Source organism: Typopeltis vanoorti, chromosome 7, assembly GCF_054136105.1.
Source record: "Typopeltis vanoorti isolate ZY-2024b chromosome 7, IOZ_Tvanoo_1.0, whole genome shotgun sequence".
NCBI lineage: Eukaryota > Metazoa > Arthropoda > Arachnida > Uropygi > Thelyphonidae > Typopeltis > Typopeltis vanoorti.
This window is the reverse complement of record NC_143555.1, coordinates 45,462,808-45,484,511: the sequence shown is the minus strand read 5'-3', so window position 1 is coordinate 45,484,511 and position 21,704 is coordinate 45,462,808. Positions and strand designations below refer to the sequence as shown.

Below are 21,704 nucleotides of genomic sequence, written 5' to 3'. Positions count from 1 at the left end.
GTGATCAAGACATTTAAGCTGTTGCATGATTATTACTGGATTAACACCAGAGAGATTTTTCATGTAGTAGAATAGGGAAGGGACAAGGAGCCATTCCTGGAAGTTGCAAAAGGAGGTAGTGAGTAAAAGGGTAAGAAGTAATTTTTTCTTTTGTTTAGTGAGTGGTAGGAGCATGGAATGAATTGGCTGAGAGGGTTGTGAAAGTGCAAATAGTGGATGAGTTTAAGGAATGGGACAATAGACTTTGTGTTGACTAGTGTTGACCTACCACAATGAGTTTTATAACTCCATGGAGGTCAAGAAAATAATAATAATGTGTTTTTATTTGTCTTATTAAACTGATATGCATTTTTAAAATTTATTTTTGGATCACTTCTTTTCTAGATTAGGTGAAACAAGTTTAATGTTGCATCAGTTGAAATGAATGCAAATGAGTTTTTCAGGTGAGCTGTCTCAGTTTTTTTTTTTTTTTTTTTTGCAAATTCTGTATAGAAATGGTGATATGTTGGTAAGTTTGTATGCTTTCAGATATCAGTTTACCTGCAATTTATATCAGAAATATGTTCACCTTTGCTTTTTTTTATTAATTTTTCTGTGATACTCATTTCTATATTATCGAGAACTAGATACTTCTTATTTCCTAACGATCATCATTCATTTCATGGGTTTAGGCCTCTGATAGCCTGTTCTGTCTTCAGAGGTCATCATCTTGTCTATAGGATTCTGGTATACTGTTTTTGAGTGATTTATATTGAAGTACTTGTTTAAACAAACTTTTTGTTTGTAACGTTCTTTTCACATGTTTCATTCAACTGTGTTTAAATTTCTTTATTTTTTATGGTTATATGTGGTTTATTTAGTTTTTTTCTTCACAAAGTTCATTTTGTCTTCTTATCTTTTTTGTTTTATTGTCGAGTTTTTACTTCTATTTAGACTATGATAGTATAAGTTAATATATTATAAACTTTTAATCTGGTCTGTCTTTGCACTAGGTTCAGTTTAACAAACTGAACCTAGTGCAAAATATCAAATACCAGGTTGATACTTGAAAGCATCAAACTGGTATTTGTGTGTGCGACTGCCACATCTAAATATTGTGAGACTCATGTATATCTGTGCTTGCATAATTCAGTCTGGCCTTTTGTGGTCAAATTGTGTGAATATGTTGGCACTGTGGCAAGGTCATTCTGTCATAAATGCGTGGCAGTGAACATGTTACGTATATAATTTTTGCACCTATTATTTTTAGATATTTTGTAATTTTCATCTGCAAGTTCTTTTCATAAAATCCCAGATGAGTATTTCTTTAAATCAAATCATATATCAATTTTGAAGCTACCACTATCAATAGTAATGAATTGATAAGACTTTTTTTGTGTGTTAGTTCTCTTTCTCTCCATATAAATGTATGGACTCCTTTGTTGCTTATATTATACAGAATATATTGATAAAAAATAAATTCAGTTTGCTTTAAATCATATAGTTCATTAATGTACAATCAGATATTAAGTTTAAAATTCTTTCAAAATTATTTTTTCTGTATTTGTAGTTAATATAAACTTAAATTGATTAACCAAAATTAATTTTATATTGCGCATTTTATACTAGGAAATTTGCATGGCATGTCCTGTTCATTCCTTCTTCATGAAATGCAAAAATATGTTAAACCAGTGTGTGGATTGGAATGGGTAACTCCATGGTAATGTCATAAATGATTTTTTTTTTGTAATACTTATGTATATAATTAAAATAAAAGAAAATAAATTAATTTGATTAATTTCATAAATGGTTGAATTTTTTTCAACTGTTTTCTTGCTCATAATATACTGTTCAGTAATTCTCCAAGGTAAATTAAGATTTTATTAAGGTAATTCTGTAGCATATATAATTTAGTACTAAAGGATGACCATTTTAAACTAACCATGTGACCAGCATGACAAATTTTAGTAATTCACTTAAATCAAATTTCATAGAAAAGAGCTTGTAGCCAGAATGAAGCTTGTTATTAACACTCAGATAGCAAGAGGCATACATTGTTGCAAGATGTATTATTCACAATATGTTATATGATCAGTTTACATTACATCGGAATTAATTTTTATTGAAGTTTATAATTTTAATTTTTGAAGGAGACTAGAATTTTATAATTCTAGTCTCCTCCTTTGAATCAGTGCACTTGTCCCAACATTTTTTCAACTCCTGGAAACAGTTATGGAACTGTTCAACTAGAATACTGTTTATGATCTCCAGCAACTTTTCTTTTACCTCATCCACATCAACAAATCACTGCCTTTGTATGGTTTTCTTTATCCATGGGGATAAAAAGTCACATGGAGAAAGATCCATTCACATGATTTTTTTTTTATCCTCTGTGAACAAAAAAGACACACATTTAGCAGACACACATTTAATTTGCAAATCTTCTCTTAAAATTCACTCGAACAAACTCCATGAAAAATTCATCTCTTCAGAAACTTGCTCAATGGTCTTGTGATTGATTGATTGCTTGGCAAACCTTTTTGATGGTTTTCATCATTTCTGCTTGTCGAAGGTTTGCCAGATCGTGGTTAGTCTTCAACAGACATGTCCCCATTTTTGAAATGGGAAAACCACTCATAGACCCATTTTACCTAAAGCATCATCCTTAAAGGCTTTCCAAAGTATAACAATAGTTTCAGCTGCAGTTCTTTGTGGTCAGCCATCACAAAATTGCCAAACTTGCTTGTTAACACTAACAAAAAAGCATCCAGAATAACGAACCAGTTCACACAGGATGATGTCACTTGCCAGACTGGTACAGAAAACTGCATACTCATAATGCTTAGCAGCATCATGCATAACTAGGAAATGCACATGCGCCAAGTTCAGATTCTGGTTATTTTGGGGTATCCCATTCTATCTCTTTTGCTGAAATATAGCTGAATAGGTGTCATCTGTGTGAATGCAAGATGAAGCAGTTTTTCTCAGCTTCTGATTATTTTATTGTTTACATATTTGTGTTACTTATTAAGAGGTTATTTAACTTTGCTAAATTATGCATGAAGGAGGATTAGTTTTGAGTGACTTTAGGTAGTGAAGGTGGAAAATTGGAAATAAATAAATTTAGTTTTAGTAACAGTTTATTTGTTAAGTAGTCAGTGTGCATGGTTTGCAAGACCAGACCAGACTTACCATAGTCATGACCACAGATCATAACTTTGGTCAGTTCAGTCTTGTATACAGAACATGCATTGGATATATACTACTCATAAGATCAAGTGGGAAAAAAACCACCATGCTTCATCACATCAAATTTAGAAAAGAAAGATTGTTTTTACAATCTGCAGCTGCCCTAAGAAATCAACCTAATTTAAATAAAACCGGATGCCAGAAACATTCCAAAATAGTTATTATTATTATTAGACACCACCTGGGAGTCCAAAGACTCGTCGAGGGAGGGCATCTACTCTACAGCTCTCCATCTCCACCAATCCACCAACGGCAATTACCTTCAACTACACCACCCCCATCTACTGCCGATCACCGCCACTGTTTTCATAGACAATCACAAACATCCATGCCCACATGGGAAACATTAATCCTCCAAGATCCCAATGTACAGGACTCTAATTTTATATTCATGAGTTTCATTTAGTATTATGCTGCCTTTATGTGCATGTGTTACAAGTGTTAATTTGTACTCCATGAAGATGACTCTGTGACCAAGATGAAATAAAGGAAAAATTAAGAATAGTTTTTAATCCCTCCCCAGTGCTGCTTGTACTCCATTACCTCCAACATGACATTAAATGCTTATTTGTAACGCATAATAAGGGCTCTTCTTAATTTCATTCTGAAATTCACTGGCTTTCCAGGGCAAAGTATGAACAAGGTTATTTCAATTAAGGCATGAAGTTTTATTGTTTGTAAATGAACCTAATTCTGATTATGCGCTGGAAGCATCTATCTTTTAAATTTGTGCATAGCGAAAACAGCGAAACCTCATTCTATCGGGGAAAGTTACTACTTCCAGCTATAAAAGATGACAAAAACTATGTTTGGCAAAATGTTACTAAAAGGAGGTTGATTTGATTCCTCTTTCAATGACACTGTAGGTTGCAGAATTAATGATATGGCAGGTGACATAGAATCTCAGTTAATTGAAATAGTTAAGAAGAGCTCTTATTATGCATTACAAATAGATGAAACTACTGATGTTACAAAATGATGTGCAGTTAATATGCTATATATGATATGTGCATGATAACAACATTCATGACGATATTCTGTTTTGTAGAACTTTGTCATCCCGAACATCTGGAGAAGATACATTTCACAATCTCAATAATTACATAATACTAATATTTTGTAAGTATTAGTATTAGTAATTATTACATAATTACTAATGTAATTATGTAATAATTACTCTCATGGGTTTCTGTTCAGATGGAGCTCGCACCCTTACAGGCAGGCATAATTGGGGGTTTGTTTCTATGGTCAAGGAAGTGGCTTCGGATGTGAATCAGGTGCATCGTTTCATACATAGGGAAGCTTTAACCTCAAAAGGAATGCGTTTTTAAGCTATTGAAAGTTTATTTTTCACTTGGTCAGACTATAATAAATTTAGTTTAATCCTTTCTATCCAAGTGTGTGCAAACAAAGTTTGCGCCTGAAAGTATCTTCAGGACTGGGGTAAAGTGGTGCAACTCCTTGCAAAGGTGGAGCAAGCTACCAACACTCCTATCTCAGTATCTCCCATAATGCAAAACACATCTCCTTGCGGATATGTATAATGTTATGCATTAAGGGAAGGGCCACTACCCAGACTGGTTTCGACCTTTATCAACGTCTCTTCAGTGGGAGCCAGGCCCAAGTGGAGATACCAGGCAGAAGCATTAGCAAGGTCATCTCCTCCTATAGGAGCTGCCAAACGGTGTGCCACCTTTTTATTAAATTACTCTGGATTTAGAGAAAGATGTTGAAAGTTTATTTTTCACTTGGTCAGACTATAATAAATTTAATTTAATCCTTTCTATCCAAGTGGGTGCAAACAAAGTTTGCGCCTGAACGTATCTTCAGGACTGGGGTAAAGTGGTACAACACCGGGCATATGAAGATACTTTCAGGCGCAAACTTTGTTTGCACACACTTGGATAGAAAGGATTAAACTAAATTTATTATAGTCTGACCAAGTGAAAAATAAACTTTCAACATCTTTCTCTAAATCCAGAGTAATTTAATAAAAAGGTGGCACACCGTTTGGCAGCTCCTATAGGAGGAGATGACCTTGCTAATGCTTCTGCCTGGTATCTCCACTTGGGCCTGGCTCCCACTGAAGAGACGTCGATAAAGGTCGAAACTAGTCTGGGTAGTGGCCCTTCCCTTAATGCATAACATTATACATATCCGCAAGGAGATATGTTTTGCATTATGGGAGATACTGAGATAGGAGTGTTGGTAGCTTGCTCCACCTTTGCAAGGAGTTGCCCGGTGTTGTACCATTTTACCCCAGTCCTGAAGATACTTTCAGGCACAAACTTTGTTTGCCCACGTTTGGATAGAAAGGATTAAACTAAATTTATTATTGTTTTTAAGCTAGTTAATTTTATTAAGGCTCAACTGTTAAATAATAGGTGATTTTTAGTACTCTGCGATGAAATGGCAGTGAATAAACATGCAACTTTTGCTTCATTCTGAAATTTGCTGGCTTTCCAGGGGAAAAGTATTAACAAGGTTATTTCAATTAAGGCTCGAAGTTTTGTTGTTTGTAAATGAACGTAATTCTGATTTTGCATCGCTCCTTGTTGACGAAGCATGGTTATCAATACTATCCTATATTTCAGAGATTTTTTTTTGAAATTAAATAAACTTAATCTCTCCCTTCAGGAGAATTCTTTAACTGTTTTTGATGCCTACTACAAAATTTAAAGGCATTCAAGAAAAAATCTAGTGTTATGGATTAGTTATGTAAAAGACAGATAACTTGCACCTTTCCAACATTGCAATCCTTTTTAGTGGAAAATGATCTTTTTGTTGATACTGAGTTTCTGGAAAAGTTTTGTGACCACCTCAAAACTCTGAAACAGAATTTTGAAAATATTTTCCGAATAACTTTTATAAGAAATTCCTGTGGGTTTGTGATCCATTTCAGGCTTACAGTAACGAGAACGACCTTTCGTTATCGAAAAAAGAACAGTTAATTGAGCTTTGAAGTGACAGTGGACTTAAAATGCAATTATGTGATCTTGGTTCGGTTAGATTCTGGATCTCGCCTTCAGTGAGAAGTGAATTTCCCAAATTATCTGAAGAGGCATTGAAAATAGTCATCCAATTTTCTACAACCTATCTTTGTGAGAGAGGATTTTCATCGCTCCTTCAAATAAAAACAAAATACAGAAATCATCTTAGTGTGTGTGCCGACCTTCCACTGAAGTTAACCAATATTGAGCTAGATATCCAGCAACTCTGCAAGTGCCGAGAAGCTCAACCATCTCATTAAAAGTAAATAGTAACATAACTATATCATATCATTTATTTGGACTACAGTTTCTTTTTATTCTCATTGCTAGTTTTGGAATTAATCCATTTCCATAATCGGATTGGCGATGAAACGAAAGTTACACAAAGTGACGTCATGGTGAGGCTCAGCTCTGCTGGCGAGGATCGCTGCCTGTGTCCCGTTTAGCAAAGGTCCATATCTCATACTGTTGCTTGTGGAGATATGCGGCCAAGCACACTGAATCCGTCGCATGCAGACTACAACATCTGTACGGTCATGGATTGTACAGAAACACACATCATAGCGTAACGAATACAAGCAGCACACAGGACAAATATCAATAAAACCTACACAATTTATGAATCTGCCAAATTTACGATGACCACTACTGTGCCTCTGGATAGAACAGGACGGATATAATTAAAACCTCCATCATAACACGATTAGTACAAATGTCATGCATACGGCATACGGTCACTGGTGGCAAAGTGCGCCCAATCACGTGGGTGGCACTTTGCAAATGACATTGTGGGTTGGACTGTTTATAGATATCGGGAAGGATCTCTCATAACAGCATGTCTTAAATTTTTTTGCTGGTCATGGAAGACTTGTCAGGGAAATAAAGTGATTTGTTTCGGCTGGAAGTGTGTGTGTGTGGATGGATGGATGGATTGGGGGGGGGGGGAATTAATGGCTTTGGGATGCTCTGAGTGAAATTTTTGGGTATATGCAGGGGATGGTTTGGACTGGACAAGTAATGTCATCCATGATGGAATCCATGGATGTCAAATTCATATTCAGTATTATGATGAATGGAGCAAGATAAGAACAACAGTTTTCCCTCTTCTCATAATGCACTTAGCGAATGGAACAATTTTCATGTCGCAGGTCGAATCAGAGAGTGCGTGAAGATAAAAGTTGTTGTGGGACTTGCATCACGAGTATGGGCAGATGAATAGGGATTACATATAAAATATAAAAGTTACTGTGGGTAGATGAATGGGGATTAAAGATAAACGTCGTTGTGGGCAGATGAATTATTATTATTATTATTGTTCTGGGCAACTCCAAGGAGTCGACAGACTCATCAAGGGAGGCCCTAACATCATGTTAAGAACAACTATTCGACATTGACACAGTATCTATCATACCTTGCCTTGAACTCATTCACGGTCGTAGCACCCACAACAGACTCTGGAAGCTTATTCCACTCATTCATCACTCTCCAAGTAAAAAACCTAGCTCTAACACCCTTGTTAACCACACTCTTGCCCAGCTTCCATGCATGGCCCCTAGTCCTCCCACCACCAGTCATATTTTCAAAAATATCTTTTGGATCAATCTTATAGAAACCCTTCAGTAATTTGAATGTCTAAATCATATCACCCCTCCTTCGCCTATCGTCCAGTCTCTGCAACCCACAAATCTTCAACCTATTCTCATAAGGTTCATTCCACAGACCTTCTATCGTCTTGGTCACTCGTCTCTAGATCTTCTCCACTTCTTCCCCATCACGAAGAAACCCTGGTGCCCATAACTGGGCACAGTAGTCCAGATGAGGTCTTATCAAAGCTTGATACAGAGGAACAACAACTTGTTTGTCTCTGCATGTTAAAGTATTTTTCAGAAGCCAAGTGATTTGATGAGCTGATTTAGTCACTTTTGCAATGTGCCCCCTAAACTTCAATTCCCTATCCACCAACACTCCCAAATCCCTGGCCTCATCAATCTCCTGTAGTACGGTTCCACCAATGTGATATACTGCTGCTATTCTTTTCACCCCAAAGTGCATAACCTTACACTTTGCCACATTAAATTGACATCCATTTTTCCTAGCCCAGTCCTCCAAACTATCCAAATCATCCTGTAACATTTTGACATCCTGTGCACTCACAATTGCTCTACCCAACTTTGCATCATCAGCAAACAAGTGAACACTTCCTCTCAAATCCTTTCCTATATCATTGATGAACAAATTGAAAAGCAGTGGTCCAAGAACAGAGCCCTGAGGCACACCACTAGTCACAAGCCATCTTTTGAACTCCCTCCTGAATAAACCACCCTCCTATCCATTTCACCAACCCTATACCATCCCCATTTGCTCCAGTTTACTGATTAGAGTAACATGTGGTGTCCTGTCAAAGGCCTTGGCAAAGTCCAGTAGAATCACTGTAAACCCATTACCCTTATCCAGTTCAGCCGTCACTGTGTTATAAAATGTGAGCAAGTTACTGAGGCATGATCTACCCTTCACAAAACCATGTTGTCTCCCATAGAGTATCCCATTTTCATCTATCCAGTCCTGTATTCTTCTCTTGACTAATTTCTCCAAGACCTTGACAACGATTCCTGATATGCTAATAAGTCAGTAATTTACAATAGCAGTCTTGGAACCACCTTTATGCAGTGGAACTATTTTCCCCCTCTTTCCACCCCCTCGGGACTAACCCAGACCCGAGACTCAAATTAAACAAAATGGTCAAGGGTACTGACAATTCTTTAGCTGCTTTTCGTCGCTGACAATCTCCATTCATTTGCCCATGGTATCAACGGCGCTAAAAAAGTTTTTGTGGGGTGAGTTATAAAAGTTGCTGTGGGCAGATGGATGGGGATTTTAGCAGGACATTGCTGATATATCCATTCATTTGTCGACATCAAATAGGAAACTGATACCTTTATTTGTTTAATAAAAATTAAAACTTTGTTCAATGATGATACACTTTTAATCGTTTACTTCCAACTTAATTAATTATGTTTCCATGTGTATTCAAAACATGCTTTTAGATTTATTATGTTATAAAAGGCACAGTTTTTCCAAAATGTTGGTAATCCCCCATATACAGTTTTAAAAAAATTACATAATTTAGTGGTCCGTAGAATTGTTTTAGGCATTTTACTAGTCCTTGGGCTTAGAAAGGTTGAGAAATGCTGATTTATGGAATTGATAAAGCCATTAAAAAAAAGTTATTTAGTAAAAAAAATAAATATTCAGGTATAGGTGTGAAATAGGAAGTTTCACTGAAATATTTGTCTTTTAGCAGATGAATTCAGTGTGGAGAGTGTTTTAATAAGCAGGATTCTTTATTTCACTTTCTGTTAGACACAGATTTTGGCGTAAGATTTTGGCACTAAATTCTATGGGTAAGGGAGGTAGGGAGTGTTTTATTTAAGTTAGATCAAAAAATGTAACACAAGTTTGTTTGTTTGCTTGGAGTTAGAATAAGTGATCTAAATAAAGTAATGTCTAAAGAAAATGACGAAACAGAATGATTTCTAGATGCTTACATTAACTGCTAAATCAAGAGTTAAAAGAGGTTAATTTTATTAATGTAATATCCAGATTTGACAAGGGAGCCTATAGTCAGGTAACTGCATTTTAAGTATGTTTACTAATGCTCTACGTGTGATTTTGGTTTTATGGCTTCAAGTGCTCTCTTGAAATTCCTACAAACACTCAACTGGTTAACTGGGCTGTCACAGATGGCTTTGGGTGCACACACATTCGCTTAATTATTTACATCTGCACTTGATGGCTATAAAAAAAAACACTAAAATATAAGCAAAGAAAAAATGTAAACAAACAGTTATTTTGCTTACATTTAACCCTAGCTAAGCCTTCTTAGCAGTGGCCAAACAGTGGTGGTGTCAAGCTTAAGCACAAGTCCATATCCACTTGCAATGTATTATTTATTATAATGCATTTCATTTAATATTTAACTTTCTAGCCATCATAGTGCTTTAGAGACATGCGAGAGCTATAATATCAAAAACACTTTACAGGCACTTGTTTTGGATGCTTCTGATATTAGCACATGAATTCCAGTATCCCCTTGGGTCCACAACAGAAACTCTTTCATATTATTCTTTGACTTTTTGCATTCCCCCTGGTGACTTGCACATACACTTTCTTTCATCCACATCCCAGCAGTCCTAGTTTGCATGATTTTGCACTTCCATTCTCCCACTGAACAAAACTTTTTCCAGACATCTCATTCCAAATCAATTCAAGCATAGTTTATCAAACCCCCTCCACCACCACCACCACTACCACACATGCACATATATAGATATATATCATTTTTTATCCATCAGATTCACTATCTACATCTAAAAACTTCTTATGCTTCATGGGGAGAGAATTGAACACCATTCTTTCATTCTATACTTATCACCTTAAAAATCAGTTGTACTCCTAAAACTATTAACTTTTGCACTTTCTCCTCGGTACATTCTAACAGTATTACTAACATCTCTAATCTACACACCAGGAAAATACCATTTCGTTTCATTCACCAAGCATACCTGATTACTAAATTAAAGATACCAAGAAATTATATACTTGGTTTAATACTTTATCCAAATGTAAGCAAACAAAGTTTGCACCTGAAGTATCTTCAGGACTGGGGTAACTCATGGCAAAGGTGGTATGACTTCATATCACTTGCTTTAGTATTCTTAGAACTTGAATGATAGCTCTATCAAGAATAGAACCGCTCCATTCAAGATTTAACAAGAGAACAATATCCAGCAAAAGCACACTTATACTCTTGGCAAAGCAGACATAATATATGAAGATGCAGGAATTAAAATATAAAACGAAGAGGTTGAATCTTAAATTAAAATGAAATCGAAGGAGGAAATAAATATTAAATTGTACTATGTTTAGGGTTATTGTCTAAAATAGATGGCATCTTAATTTGTCAAAAACATCAGTGTTAAACTATGCCATGTATAAAACCGTGTATCATCGTGCGAATGAAAGTTCAAAGGTTGCAGTTTGACCACCAAAGATGATGTAATGAGTGATGAGTAGGCATTCATGGAAGGCACAAGAAATTCGCATTCCCTGAAAAGAGCAATGTGCATACAGCAAGGAGGTGACGTCACTCGGTGACAACAAATGGGAGAGCGTTGTAGACAAGTTTGGAGTGTGGAAAGAGGGTGCTATAGAGTGGTTTTAAATGGATACACATCGTGGAGAGAGGCTTTTCCTTTTTTGTTTTTCTCTTGGTTCCTGTGGTGTTCCCCGATCGCGTGTGCCCTCCCCGTGGGTCCCCTGCTCAAAGTTCCCGAGCGGACCAGCATGACTGATAACCGACAAAACGTGTGAAGACAGTAAAGTGGCAGCGTGTTTTCCATTGCTGAGCGACACAAGTCGAAGAAAATATAGCATAAGATGACGGCAGTGTTCGAGTTTTAGACTATCGATGTGGATCAAACTGATGAGAAAGCGGCAAAGGATTCCTTCGAAAGTAAATTGTGTTAGAAGCGGCGACGCGAAAATTTCGTAAGCCCAGAAGAAACAAGTGGCTAATTCGGGACGAGCACATGACTCCCACGTGGCGACAATCCATCGTACAGAGGGACAGTCTATAACAAAGAACAGATGGGAGGATCGAGAAATCTTCTAACAAGGTGGTAATGTACAAATCTTCCCTTTTATGTGTTATCTATTAGTGATGAAGGTGTAAAATGGACAGAGTTTAGAAGAGAGAGAGAGATTTTTGAGACAATTTCTTGTTACGTTAATTGAATTGGACTGGTAGTCTGTGTTCATAAGTTGTCTAGACTAAGTTTAATGTGTATGGGTCGTAGTAGCAGTAATCTAGTTTAATACTGACATCCATGTTTGTGATATAGATGAACATAAGATTCTCATGAGTGTGTTTGAATAGCCTGTCTGTTTGATTATTATTACCCTGCTTTACTTGTACTTTAGTATTAACCTTGATTTGCTTGATTATATGTGTTGTTTAAATTTTTAATGTTCTTAGATAAATAATAAATATGTTTTCCCATGTATACCTGAGTTTGTCTGAGTAAGAGATGAATTTTACCACTCATGAAAATATCGAACCTGTGTTTAAAGGAAAAAAGGGGAATTTAAGATTGTCAAGGCCATGACTGTATACTGAGAACTCAATCTACCTAACTACTTAATCTGTATAAGGTATTATTGAATTCTTGGAAAGTTTCTTCAGATAAGAATTTCTATCCTAGATTTCTGACTTTTCGTCAGAGCTCGAAAAGAGAAATGGCCCCAGAAAGTCGATTTAGATGCCAGATCTCAGTAGGCACAAGGAGAACAATAGAGGAAAAATATTTAAGAAAATTATGACGTAACAATATTCCATAATGCAAAGCACATCTCCTTGTGGACATGTATAATGCTATGCATTATGGGAAGGGTCACTACCCAGACCAGTTTCCACCTTTATTGAGGTCTCATTAGTGGGAGCCAGACCAGACCCAGAGGTGATACTGAGGTTGAAGTAATGTAGAAGTCATGTTTTCATATATGAGTAGCCAAAAGGTGTCACACCCTTTATTAAAATACTCTGGATTAGAGATAGTTGTTGAAAGTTTTTGGAAGTATTTTAATAATAAGGTGTGACACCTTTTGGCTACTCATATATAAAAATAGGACTTCTACATTACTTAAACCTTAGTATCACCTCTAGCTTCCACTGATTGAGACCTCAATAAAGGTCGAAACTGGTCTCAATAGTGACCCTTCCCATAATGCATAGTATTATACATGTCTGCAAGGATATGTGTAGTCATTAGCTTCTATATACAAGTTTCCCCAGTCCTGAAAATACTTCAGGCTCAAGCTTTGTTTGCTTACACTTGGATAAAGAATTAAACCAGTTACAGTGGTATCTCACTAATCTGAACCTCTTTAGTCTGAACCCTCCAGTAATCTGAACTGCTGTATGAAAGAAAAAAAAAGTTTTATTTATTACTTATTATTATTTTGTGTACTATTGTTTTTATTTAATAATTATTATTTTAACTATTATTATTTATTTTATTATTATTACAGTACAGCATTTTTTCCATACTGTCAATTGTACAGTTATACTGTATGCCAGAGGTTGGCAACCATTTTAATATGAAGAGCGCAATATAAAATTTGAAAATTATTGAGGGCTCATGCTATTCTTAGAGATTCTATGATTAGTTGTTTTTAAGAAAAAATTAGATTTCAAATTTTTGCATTATTTTATTTAACTCGCTTTTACAACATATTTTTATCATATATGAATGAATATAAAATACCATAAAAAATTAAATAATAAATTAATACAAAAAGTATAAATTCATTAGGATTTAATTAAATAGGATTTAATTTAAATAATACTGTTGCAACGGTTTAATAAAAAAAAAAAATTGCTATTTAGTAATGAATTGATTTCAAAGATAAAATCTTTTTTTTCTCATTTCGGATTTCACTGGATAGTCGAAATTAAAATTGGCATGAATGGTTTTGAAATGTCTTTCTATATTACTTTTTAGAAATAGCCACACTATTATTGCATAATGAACAAATACATTTGCCATTAAGATTGATAAAGCAATACTCTTCCTCCCAGTTGTCATTAAAATAGTATGTTCTTTTCCTTTCACGTTTATCCATTATAAAGGGTTACAAATATCTTTGTAAACAAAGTATTTTATGTTTGCCCTGATAGCTGGAGTGATTCAACAAACACACATACTAAAAAACAAAGGGTTCTAACAACGTTTAGAAGTGGTGTGAAGGGTAATGAGGGCAGTCGCATTGATAACTAGATGACATCAACAACTCAAACTACTTATTATTATCAGGTCTCTCTTCTTAATAAGCACAAATAAAGCAGTTTACAATAATTTCTCTGAGGGCGCACTAAAAATTCACTGTGGGCACCATGATGCTCATGGGCGCTGCATTGCCGACTCCTGCTGTAGGCCTATTTTGATTTATTGTGTGTTTGTGTTTGCTTTTTTATACTGTACAGTATGTACTGTATTATAAATATGATGCTTCAGAGTGAATTAGAAGACAATGATGATGATAAAGAACTCAAAGAAAAAAAAGTAAAACATGAAGAGGCAGTTGACAGTTTTAATATGTGTATAGAATGGGCTAAGCAGAATGATATGCCATTTCACTAAATTTTATTGTTAATGCAACTCTGAGAAGAAGCATTAGAAAAAAAGTTTAGCTTCTAAGAAGCAAAAAAAAAAGTAATTTTTTTACAAAGAAATAAAAATACCTGTTTTTTTGTGTTGTGTACAAGAAAGCGATATTTTTTATGCAAAGTAAGTTATGTACTGAACTATGCAATTTTATTAAATCAGAATCCTCAACAATACAGGTACATACAAACTAAATTTTTTACTAAAATAAACTTGTGTACTGTTATTAATTTTTAAGTTTTACATTACAGTACAGGAGCATTTTTCTATCATTTACTTCATTTATTTACAGAATTAAATTGATGTACCATTAGAATCTGATTATTTTTGTCTTAAATGCTAGTTATTGTTGTCTCTTGGTGGGAAATTCGCTAATCCAGACGAGCACGGTGTTTATTAGTTCGGATTAGCGAGATACCACTGTATATAATTTCTTGGTATCTTTAATTTATAGATAACTAAGTAGAAAAACTTCCAACAATACCTGGATCCATAATATTGTCTTTACTCTCTCTCTCTCTCTCTCTCCTTTCTTATTCTTTTCTACTATGCCACTTTCCAGAACTCATCCAGAAACTAACCTATATATGGAATTTTGAGGTACATCTATCAGTTTGACCACTGTGATGATTATTGAGTATATAATTCCCATTCCAGTTTTGCTCTCACAAAAACCCAAGCCCATAGAATCTGGCTGTGGGCTTTGGTTTTCCTCTCAGAAACATAAAACTGTAAACTGCTTTGGATGTGTTTGATAGTAGTTATATATCCAGGTATAAATGTGACACTGTATGTAATTTGCCAGTTACCCAGGACAGACTTAAAGTCTTTAGGTGAAAGTACAATCATTCTGATCGTGGCACATTTCCCACCTGATGTGTCACATAGCATTGTCTTCCCAGGGATAGATAGTAAAGTGGGAAGTGTGCATACTGACTATAAGTTATAAAAATTGCATGAAATCATCAGGAAAGAGAAAGACAGACCAATCAATAAATAATGAAGCCACATTGCTTAATAACAGGATATAGCAGAATATATAAATCATTATTATTTTAATGGCTAATATAGTCTACTTTTGTTTAGGAGTGCCCCTTTTTTTACAATGTCATTGGCTCCTTACCCAAATTCTAGGGCATTACTGAAGTGTTATAAAACTATGTATGTTATAAAACTTAAGTAATGCCCTAGAATTTGGGTAAAGATTCAATGACATTTTAAAAAAAGGGCATTCCAAAATGAAAGTAGGCTATTAAAGTAAGTTTATTTTAGAGGAGTAACATGGGAATTTTCCCAGAAATAATATCTATATATAAATCATCATGTATAACAGGTTATGCATGAGTGATTCTGCTGAATGTTCATGTGATGACTTGAAGTGATACTGAAACTTCTCTTTACATTGCTTGCATATAATAGTTTTAAATAGTCAGACACTATACAGAATAAATACAAGGGAAAACAATATGGGGATAGCCTGCTAGAGGGCCAGACGGATGGTTGTGTTTTCAGAGAGCTCCCGAAAGCTAAGTACAATTTTGAGTAAAAATTAGAATATAGGTTAAAATCATAGCGTAATATTGCCTAATTTTGGTAGCTTGTTGTGTCTGTGGGATTTTGGTGTGAATTCCGTTATTTAATTTTGTATATAACGTTACGTTTCATAGATTTGAATATGGCGCCAATGCGACGTAAGATAATGGTGTCCAAAAATACGACGCCATTGTTCAAAAACTATAATGTGAGAGAGTTTGTCCAATGTGATGTGTGTGGGATGTATGCATTCCCGAATGAGGCTGGAACTTGGATTGAAAGTGATAGTGGTGGGAGAATGTGCAGAAAGTGTAAGCAAAGTGAGGAGTTGAAGTATGTGTCAGGTTGTGAGATAGTTAGGGTTGAAGAAAGCCAGAATTGCCAGAATGTGAGTGAAAATAGTGGCTTGATAGGGAATTGCGATGTACAAGATGGCAATGAGAGTGGTGATCTAAGAAAGAGTGAAAGCAACCATACAGAGAGAGAAAATGGTTTAAATGATAAAAATGAGGAATTATTTGTAGGAAGTGAGATCGCTAGGTTGCGTGCAGTGATACAAAATGCGCAGCGGCAGTTAGACCACCTGCAAAACTCTTTCCAGAGTGATTCGGCTAACGTAAATAAACAGCGTAAGAACGGGAGAGTTTCTGAAATGAAGGAAAGAGTGTTGTATGGTGACTCGTTATTAAGAGGGGTGATAGATGGCAGTGTAACTAAATCATACTTAATTGCGAAATTTAAGGATGTAAATGAGAGTATTAGAATTAAAAAACAGAGGGTGAAAGAATTAATAATTGTGGCGGGTACGAATGAATTGAAAGGTGATAAATTTTTTATGAGAGAGGACTTGAAAGTATTGTTAAAGGTAGCGAAAGAAAAGAGTGACAGAGTTAGAAGGGTTAGTCTGTTGCCGCGATATGACAGAGAGGAGTTTAGAAGGAGGGCCATAATCGCAAATGACATTATGCGCAGGTTATGCAGACGGTGTGGTGTGGAATTCGTGGACGTGTGGAATGAGTTTGAAGGGCGAAAGGACTTATACAAGATGGATGGCCTGCATTTGAATGGACTTGGTGTGCGGAGACTGGAAAGAGTGTTGCTGAATGAAGTGAAAATGGATGTGCAAAACCAGGGAAACTAGAACTACCAAGGAGGGGGGGGGGAATGGATATGCAGACATCAGTGAGACAGATGAGTGTAAGAATGTATATAATGTACCCGAGCCAGCACTAAGGACAAAAAATGGGAATGGGTCATTTAGAATAACGCATCAATATAGGGGTGGGACTAACGGATCACTGCATTTCATGTATACTAATGCCAGGAGTATTAGGAACAAGAAGGAAGAATTTTTGGCCTTGATTGGCTCTTCCTGGCCACAGGTTACTGGCATTAGTGAAACATGGCTGACGGAAGATGATATAGTTAGTGGGAGAATTGAAGTTGTATCGCAGGATAGTGAAAGGAGCTCATTTGAGGCTACTTGGTGTGAAATTGAGACTGGCAGAATAAAATATACAGTTGGGTGCTGCTATAGACCAGGTGATGGAATAGATGGTGGAGTTAGTATGCATAGGGAAATTGATGAAATGAGTGGAAGGAGGGTAATTATTATGGGGGATTTCAACTATGGTAACATTGATTGGAAGGAGGAGAGGACACATGTGAGGAAGGAAAAGGATATTATTCAATTATTAAGGGATAACTATCTGAGACAGCATGTAATTGAAAATACTAGGGGTGTGAGAGTGCTTGAGTTGGTAATAGCATCGGAGAATTTGACTGTAATGAATATGACCATGTTGCCACCTATTGGTGAGAGTGATCATACAGTCTTGACCTGGGAGGTGGCTAAAGGTGTGGAATTTTCGATTAAGACAGGGTATATGTGGAATTACCGTGCTGGCAAGCATGACAAGCTTAGGAGATTGCTTGGATCAGTGCCATGGCATATACAACTGCAAGGGCTGGACGTCGATAGAGCATGGGAAATGGTCAAGGAGCATTTACAGGAGGTTATGGCTAATTGTATACCTAGGGTCCGAATAGTAAAACAAGTAGGGGTTAAATGGATGAATAACACCATTAAGCTTGAACTGCAAAAAAAGAAACAACTGTGGAGGGAATTTAAAGAAAGGGGTGACCTGCAGGCACACGAATGGTATAGAGTGCAGGCCAGAAAGGTAACGAGTGTGGTAAAAAAAGCAAAAGCAGATTATGAAAGGAAACTAGCTATGCAAGCAAAAAAGAATCCCAAACAGTTCTTTCAATATGCTGCAAGCAAGAAAAAAACTGTACACGGCAAAATGATTTTAAGGAATGATGATGGTAAGGAGGTCACTGAATCAGTCGATATAGTGGAGTTACTGAGTGCGCACTTTGCAAAAGCATATCATCCAGGTGGTGACATTGAAAAAATGAAGGAACCATTAGTTTATACGGGAATAGTGATGAATGAAGTGGAGGTGACTAGTCCATTACAGAACCTTAATGTGAACACATCTGTTGGATTGGATGGTATACCGGCACGGGTCTTGCGTGAAGCAGCTAAGGAATTATCAGTGCCCTTGACCATGTTGTTTAATCTGAGTCTCAGGTCTGGTTTAGTCCCGAAGGTGTGGAAAGAGGGGAAAATAGTTTCACTGCATAAAGGAGGATCCAAGACTACGGTTGCAAATTACCGACCGATCAGCATATCAGGAGTCGTTGTCAAGGTCTTGGAGAAAGTAGTCAAGGGGAAAATACAGGAAGGGATTGATGAAAGTGAGATACTGTACAGGGGACAGCATGGCTTTGTGAAGGGTAGATCAATCTTCAGTAACTTGCTCAAGTTTTATAACAAGGTGACGGCTGAACTGGATAAGGGAAATGGGTTTACAGTGATATTGCTGGACCTGGCAAAGGCATTTGACAGGATACCACATGGAATACTAATCCGTAAACATATGGGAATGGATATAGGGTTATTTCCCTATTATTTTTAGTTTATTATTATTATTTCGGGCGACTCCTGGAGTCGCCCGAAATAATAATAATAATAATAAAATAATAATAATAATATTTACAGATTTTCAACTGACACTCATAAAAGAAATTTTTTTAAATCTTTCATATGCCAAGAAACATATGGGAATGGATATAGGGTTGGTGAAATGGATAGGTGGTTGGTTGATGGAGAGATATCAAAGAGTAGTTTATTCAGGAGTAGAGTCCAAAAGACGGCCTGTGACTAGTGGTGTGCCGCAGGGTTCTGTGACTAGTGGACCATTGCTGTTTAATCTGTTCATTAACGATATAGGGAAGGATCTAAGTGGAACAATTCATTTGTTCGCTGATGATGCATGAGTAGGGCAATAGTGAATGCAGAAGATGTCAAAGTCTTGCAGGATGACTTAGATAGATTGGAGTTCTGGGCTAAGGAGAATGGATGTTAATTTAATGTGACAAAATCTAAGGTTATGCATTTTGGGGTGAAAAGATTAGCAGCAATATACCACATTGGTGGAACTGTACTCCAAGAGATTGATGAGGCCAGGGACTTGGGAGTGTTGGTGGATAGGGAGATGAAGTTTAGGGGGCACATTGCAAAAGTAGCTAAATCAGCTCATCAACTCACTTGGTTGTTGAAAAATACCTTGACGAGCAGAGACAATCAAGTTATTGTACCTCTGTACCGAGCCTTGATAAGACCTCATCTCGACTACTGTGCCCAGATTTGGTCACCTGGGTTCCTTCTTGATGGGGAGGAGGTGGAGAGGATCCAGAGGCGAGTGACTAAGATGATAACAGGTCTATGGAATGAACCATATGAGAACAGGTTGAAGATTCGTTGGTTGCAGAAACTAGTTGATAGGCGGAAAAGGGGAGATATGATTGAGACATTCAAATTGCTAAAGGGATTCTATAGGATTAATTCAAAGATTATTTTTGAGATCAGGACTGGTGGCGGGAGAACTAGGGGACACCTATGGAAGCTGGGCAAGAGTGTGGTTAGCAGGAGTGTTAGAGCTGGGTTCTTTACTTTTAGAGTGGTAAATGAGTGGAATAAGCTGCCAGAGTCTGTTGTGGGTGCTATGACGGTGAACGAGTTCAAGGCAAGGTATGATAAATACTGTGAGAATATAATCGCATAGTTGTGTGAACATGATGTTTAGGGCCTCCCTCGATGAGTCTAAGGACTCCTGGAGTCGCCCGAAATAATAATAATAATAATAAAATAATAATAATAATATTTACAGATTTTCAACTGACACTCATAAAAGAAATTTTTTTAAATCTTTCATATGCCAAGAGCAGCCACTACAATTGAATATACATCACTTGGTGATAAATCCCCAGACTGAAAGGAGGACATTTCCAACACTCATTCTGCCTAAAAAAAAAAAAAAAAAAAGAGTATCACAATGTGTATCAAACATTTTGTTTGAAAAGAAGAAATGGAGAGAGTGAAAGAGAAAAGATATATGCATCAAAAATGTTCAGTATCCTATGTGTCTCTTATTTTTTTGAAATATATTGTATAATTGCTAAATCTTGAAAGTATGATGAAGATGATAAAGAATGTTCAGTATTATATAAAATACTAAGCAAGATTTTCAATAAAACACAAATACTCTTTTGGTTAACCTTGAATTAAAAGAAAAAGCATAAAGTTTTACATGTGGTTTTTAAATTTAAATTGTAAAAGAAAGAAATTTAAATTGTAAAAGGAACATGTCAAGAAGTGTACCAGTATGTGCAGACTGGTGACATTGCTCTTCATTAATGGATGGGAAAAAGCATACCTCCAGTGATGGCAGCACTGACTTTCTGTTTAAAACCAGATTGTCCTCTTTTTAGAGACAACATTAAAATGACCATTCAATGATGATAGCTTCATAGCATATTAGCTTTCACGATACCAAGGATATTATCCAATCTAAAATAAAAACGTCATTCTAATGTGGTATCATGAAAGCTTTATCATGATCAGGTAGTGCAAAGACATTGTACTCATGAACATACAGAAATGCTTGAGCATAATGTGAATGTTTACTTTCATATGCATAAAATTAATCTGAGGTCACACATAAATAGGAAAGCTAGAAAACTAGAAGCAGACCACATGGTCTTTTAAGGAATGTGGGGAACCAACCAACTTCTGATCTAATTCCAGTTCTCATCATCTTCTGGTGCACCTCATCAGTGGATATCTAAATAGATATAGAACAAATGAGGATGAGTTTGCCATTTGGAATTTTGCCAAAACAAAATTATATTTTGTATTAGCTTTAATCAAACGATGGTGATAGTACAATAAGATAATATCATACCACCTATAGCTTCACCTAGTTAAACAGCCCCCCCCCCCCATTATTTTCATCAGGGAATTATGGTGAAAAGTCATCTAGACAAACAAACTCAACACCAAAAAATGTAAGATTCAACCTAAGAATATCAACATAAAAGTAATGGAACTAGCAGAAGAATTAGCAAAGTGCCATGTCAACAGAATTGGTGTTACTGAAACAAAGACAAAAAAGGTGATATTTTTCTAAATAACCACAAGATGTTATATTCTGGCAATAATGATCTCAGTCAAAATGCAATGTTTTAACATTGCATTCATCAGGAATGCAATGTTAAAATTGCAATAACAGACAAAAACATGCAGAAAACAATGAGTGGAAGAAATGAGGTAGAATAAAAACTAAAGTCCTATGAGGGACACCCTCTATGGTTGCTGTTGACT

At 36.0% G+C, this 21,704-nt stretch overlaps 1 protein-coding gene across 3 annotated transcripts in view; it reads left to right on the top strand.

Moving 5' to 3' along the window:
• arg (arginase) overlaps positions 1-21,704 on the top strand; it is a 273,733-nt gene that overhangs the window by 99,774 nt on the left and 152,255 nt on the right. For all 3 annotated transcript variants that reach the window (XM_090395245.1, XM_090395244.1, XM_090395243.1), the window contains one exon: positions 1,609-1,699. In XM_090395245.1, the coding sequence (XP_090251371.1) occupies positions 1,609-1,699 (91 nt within the window). The remainder of the gene's footprint in view (positions 1-1,608; positions 1,700-21,704) is intronic.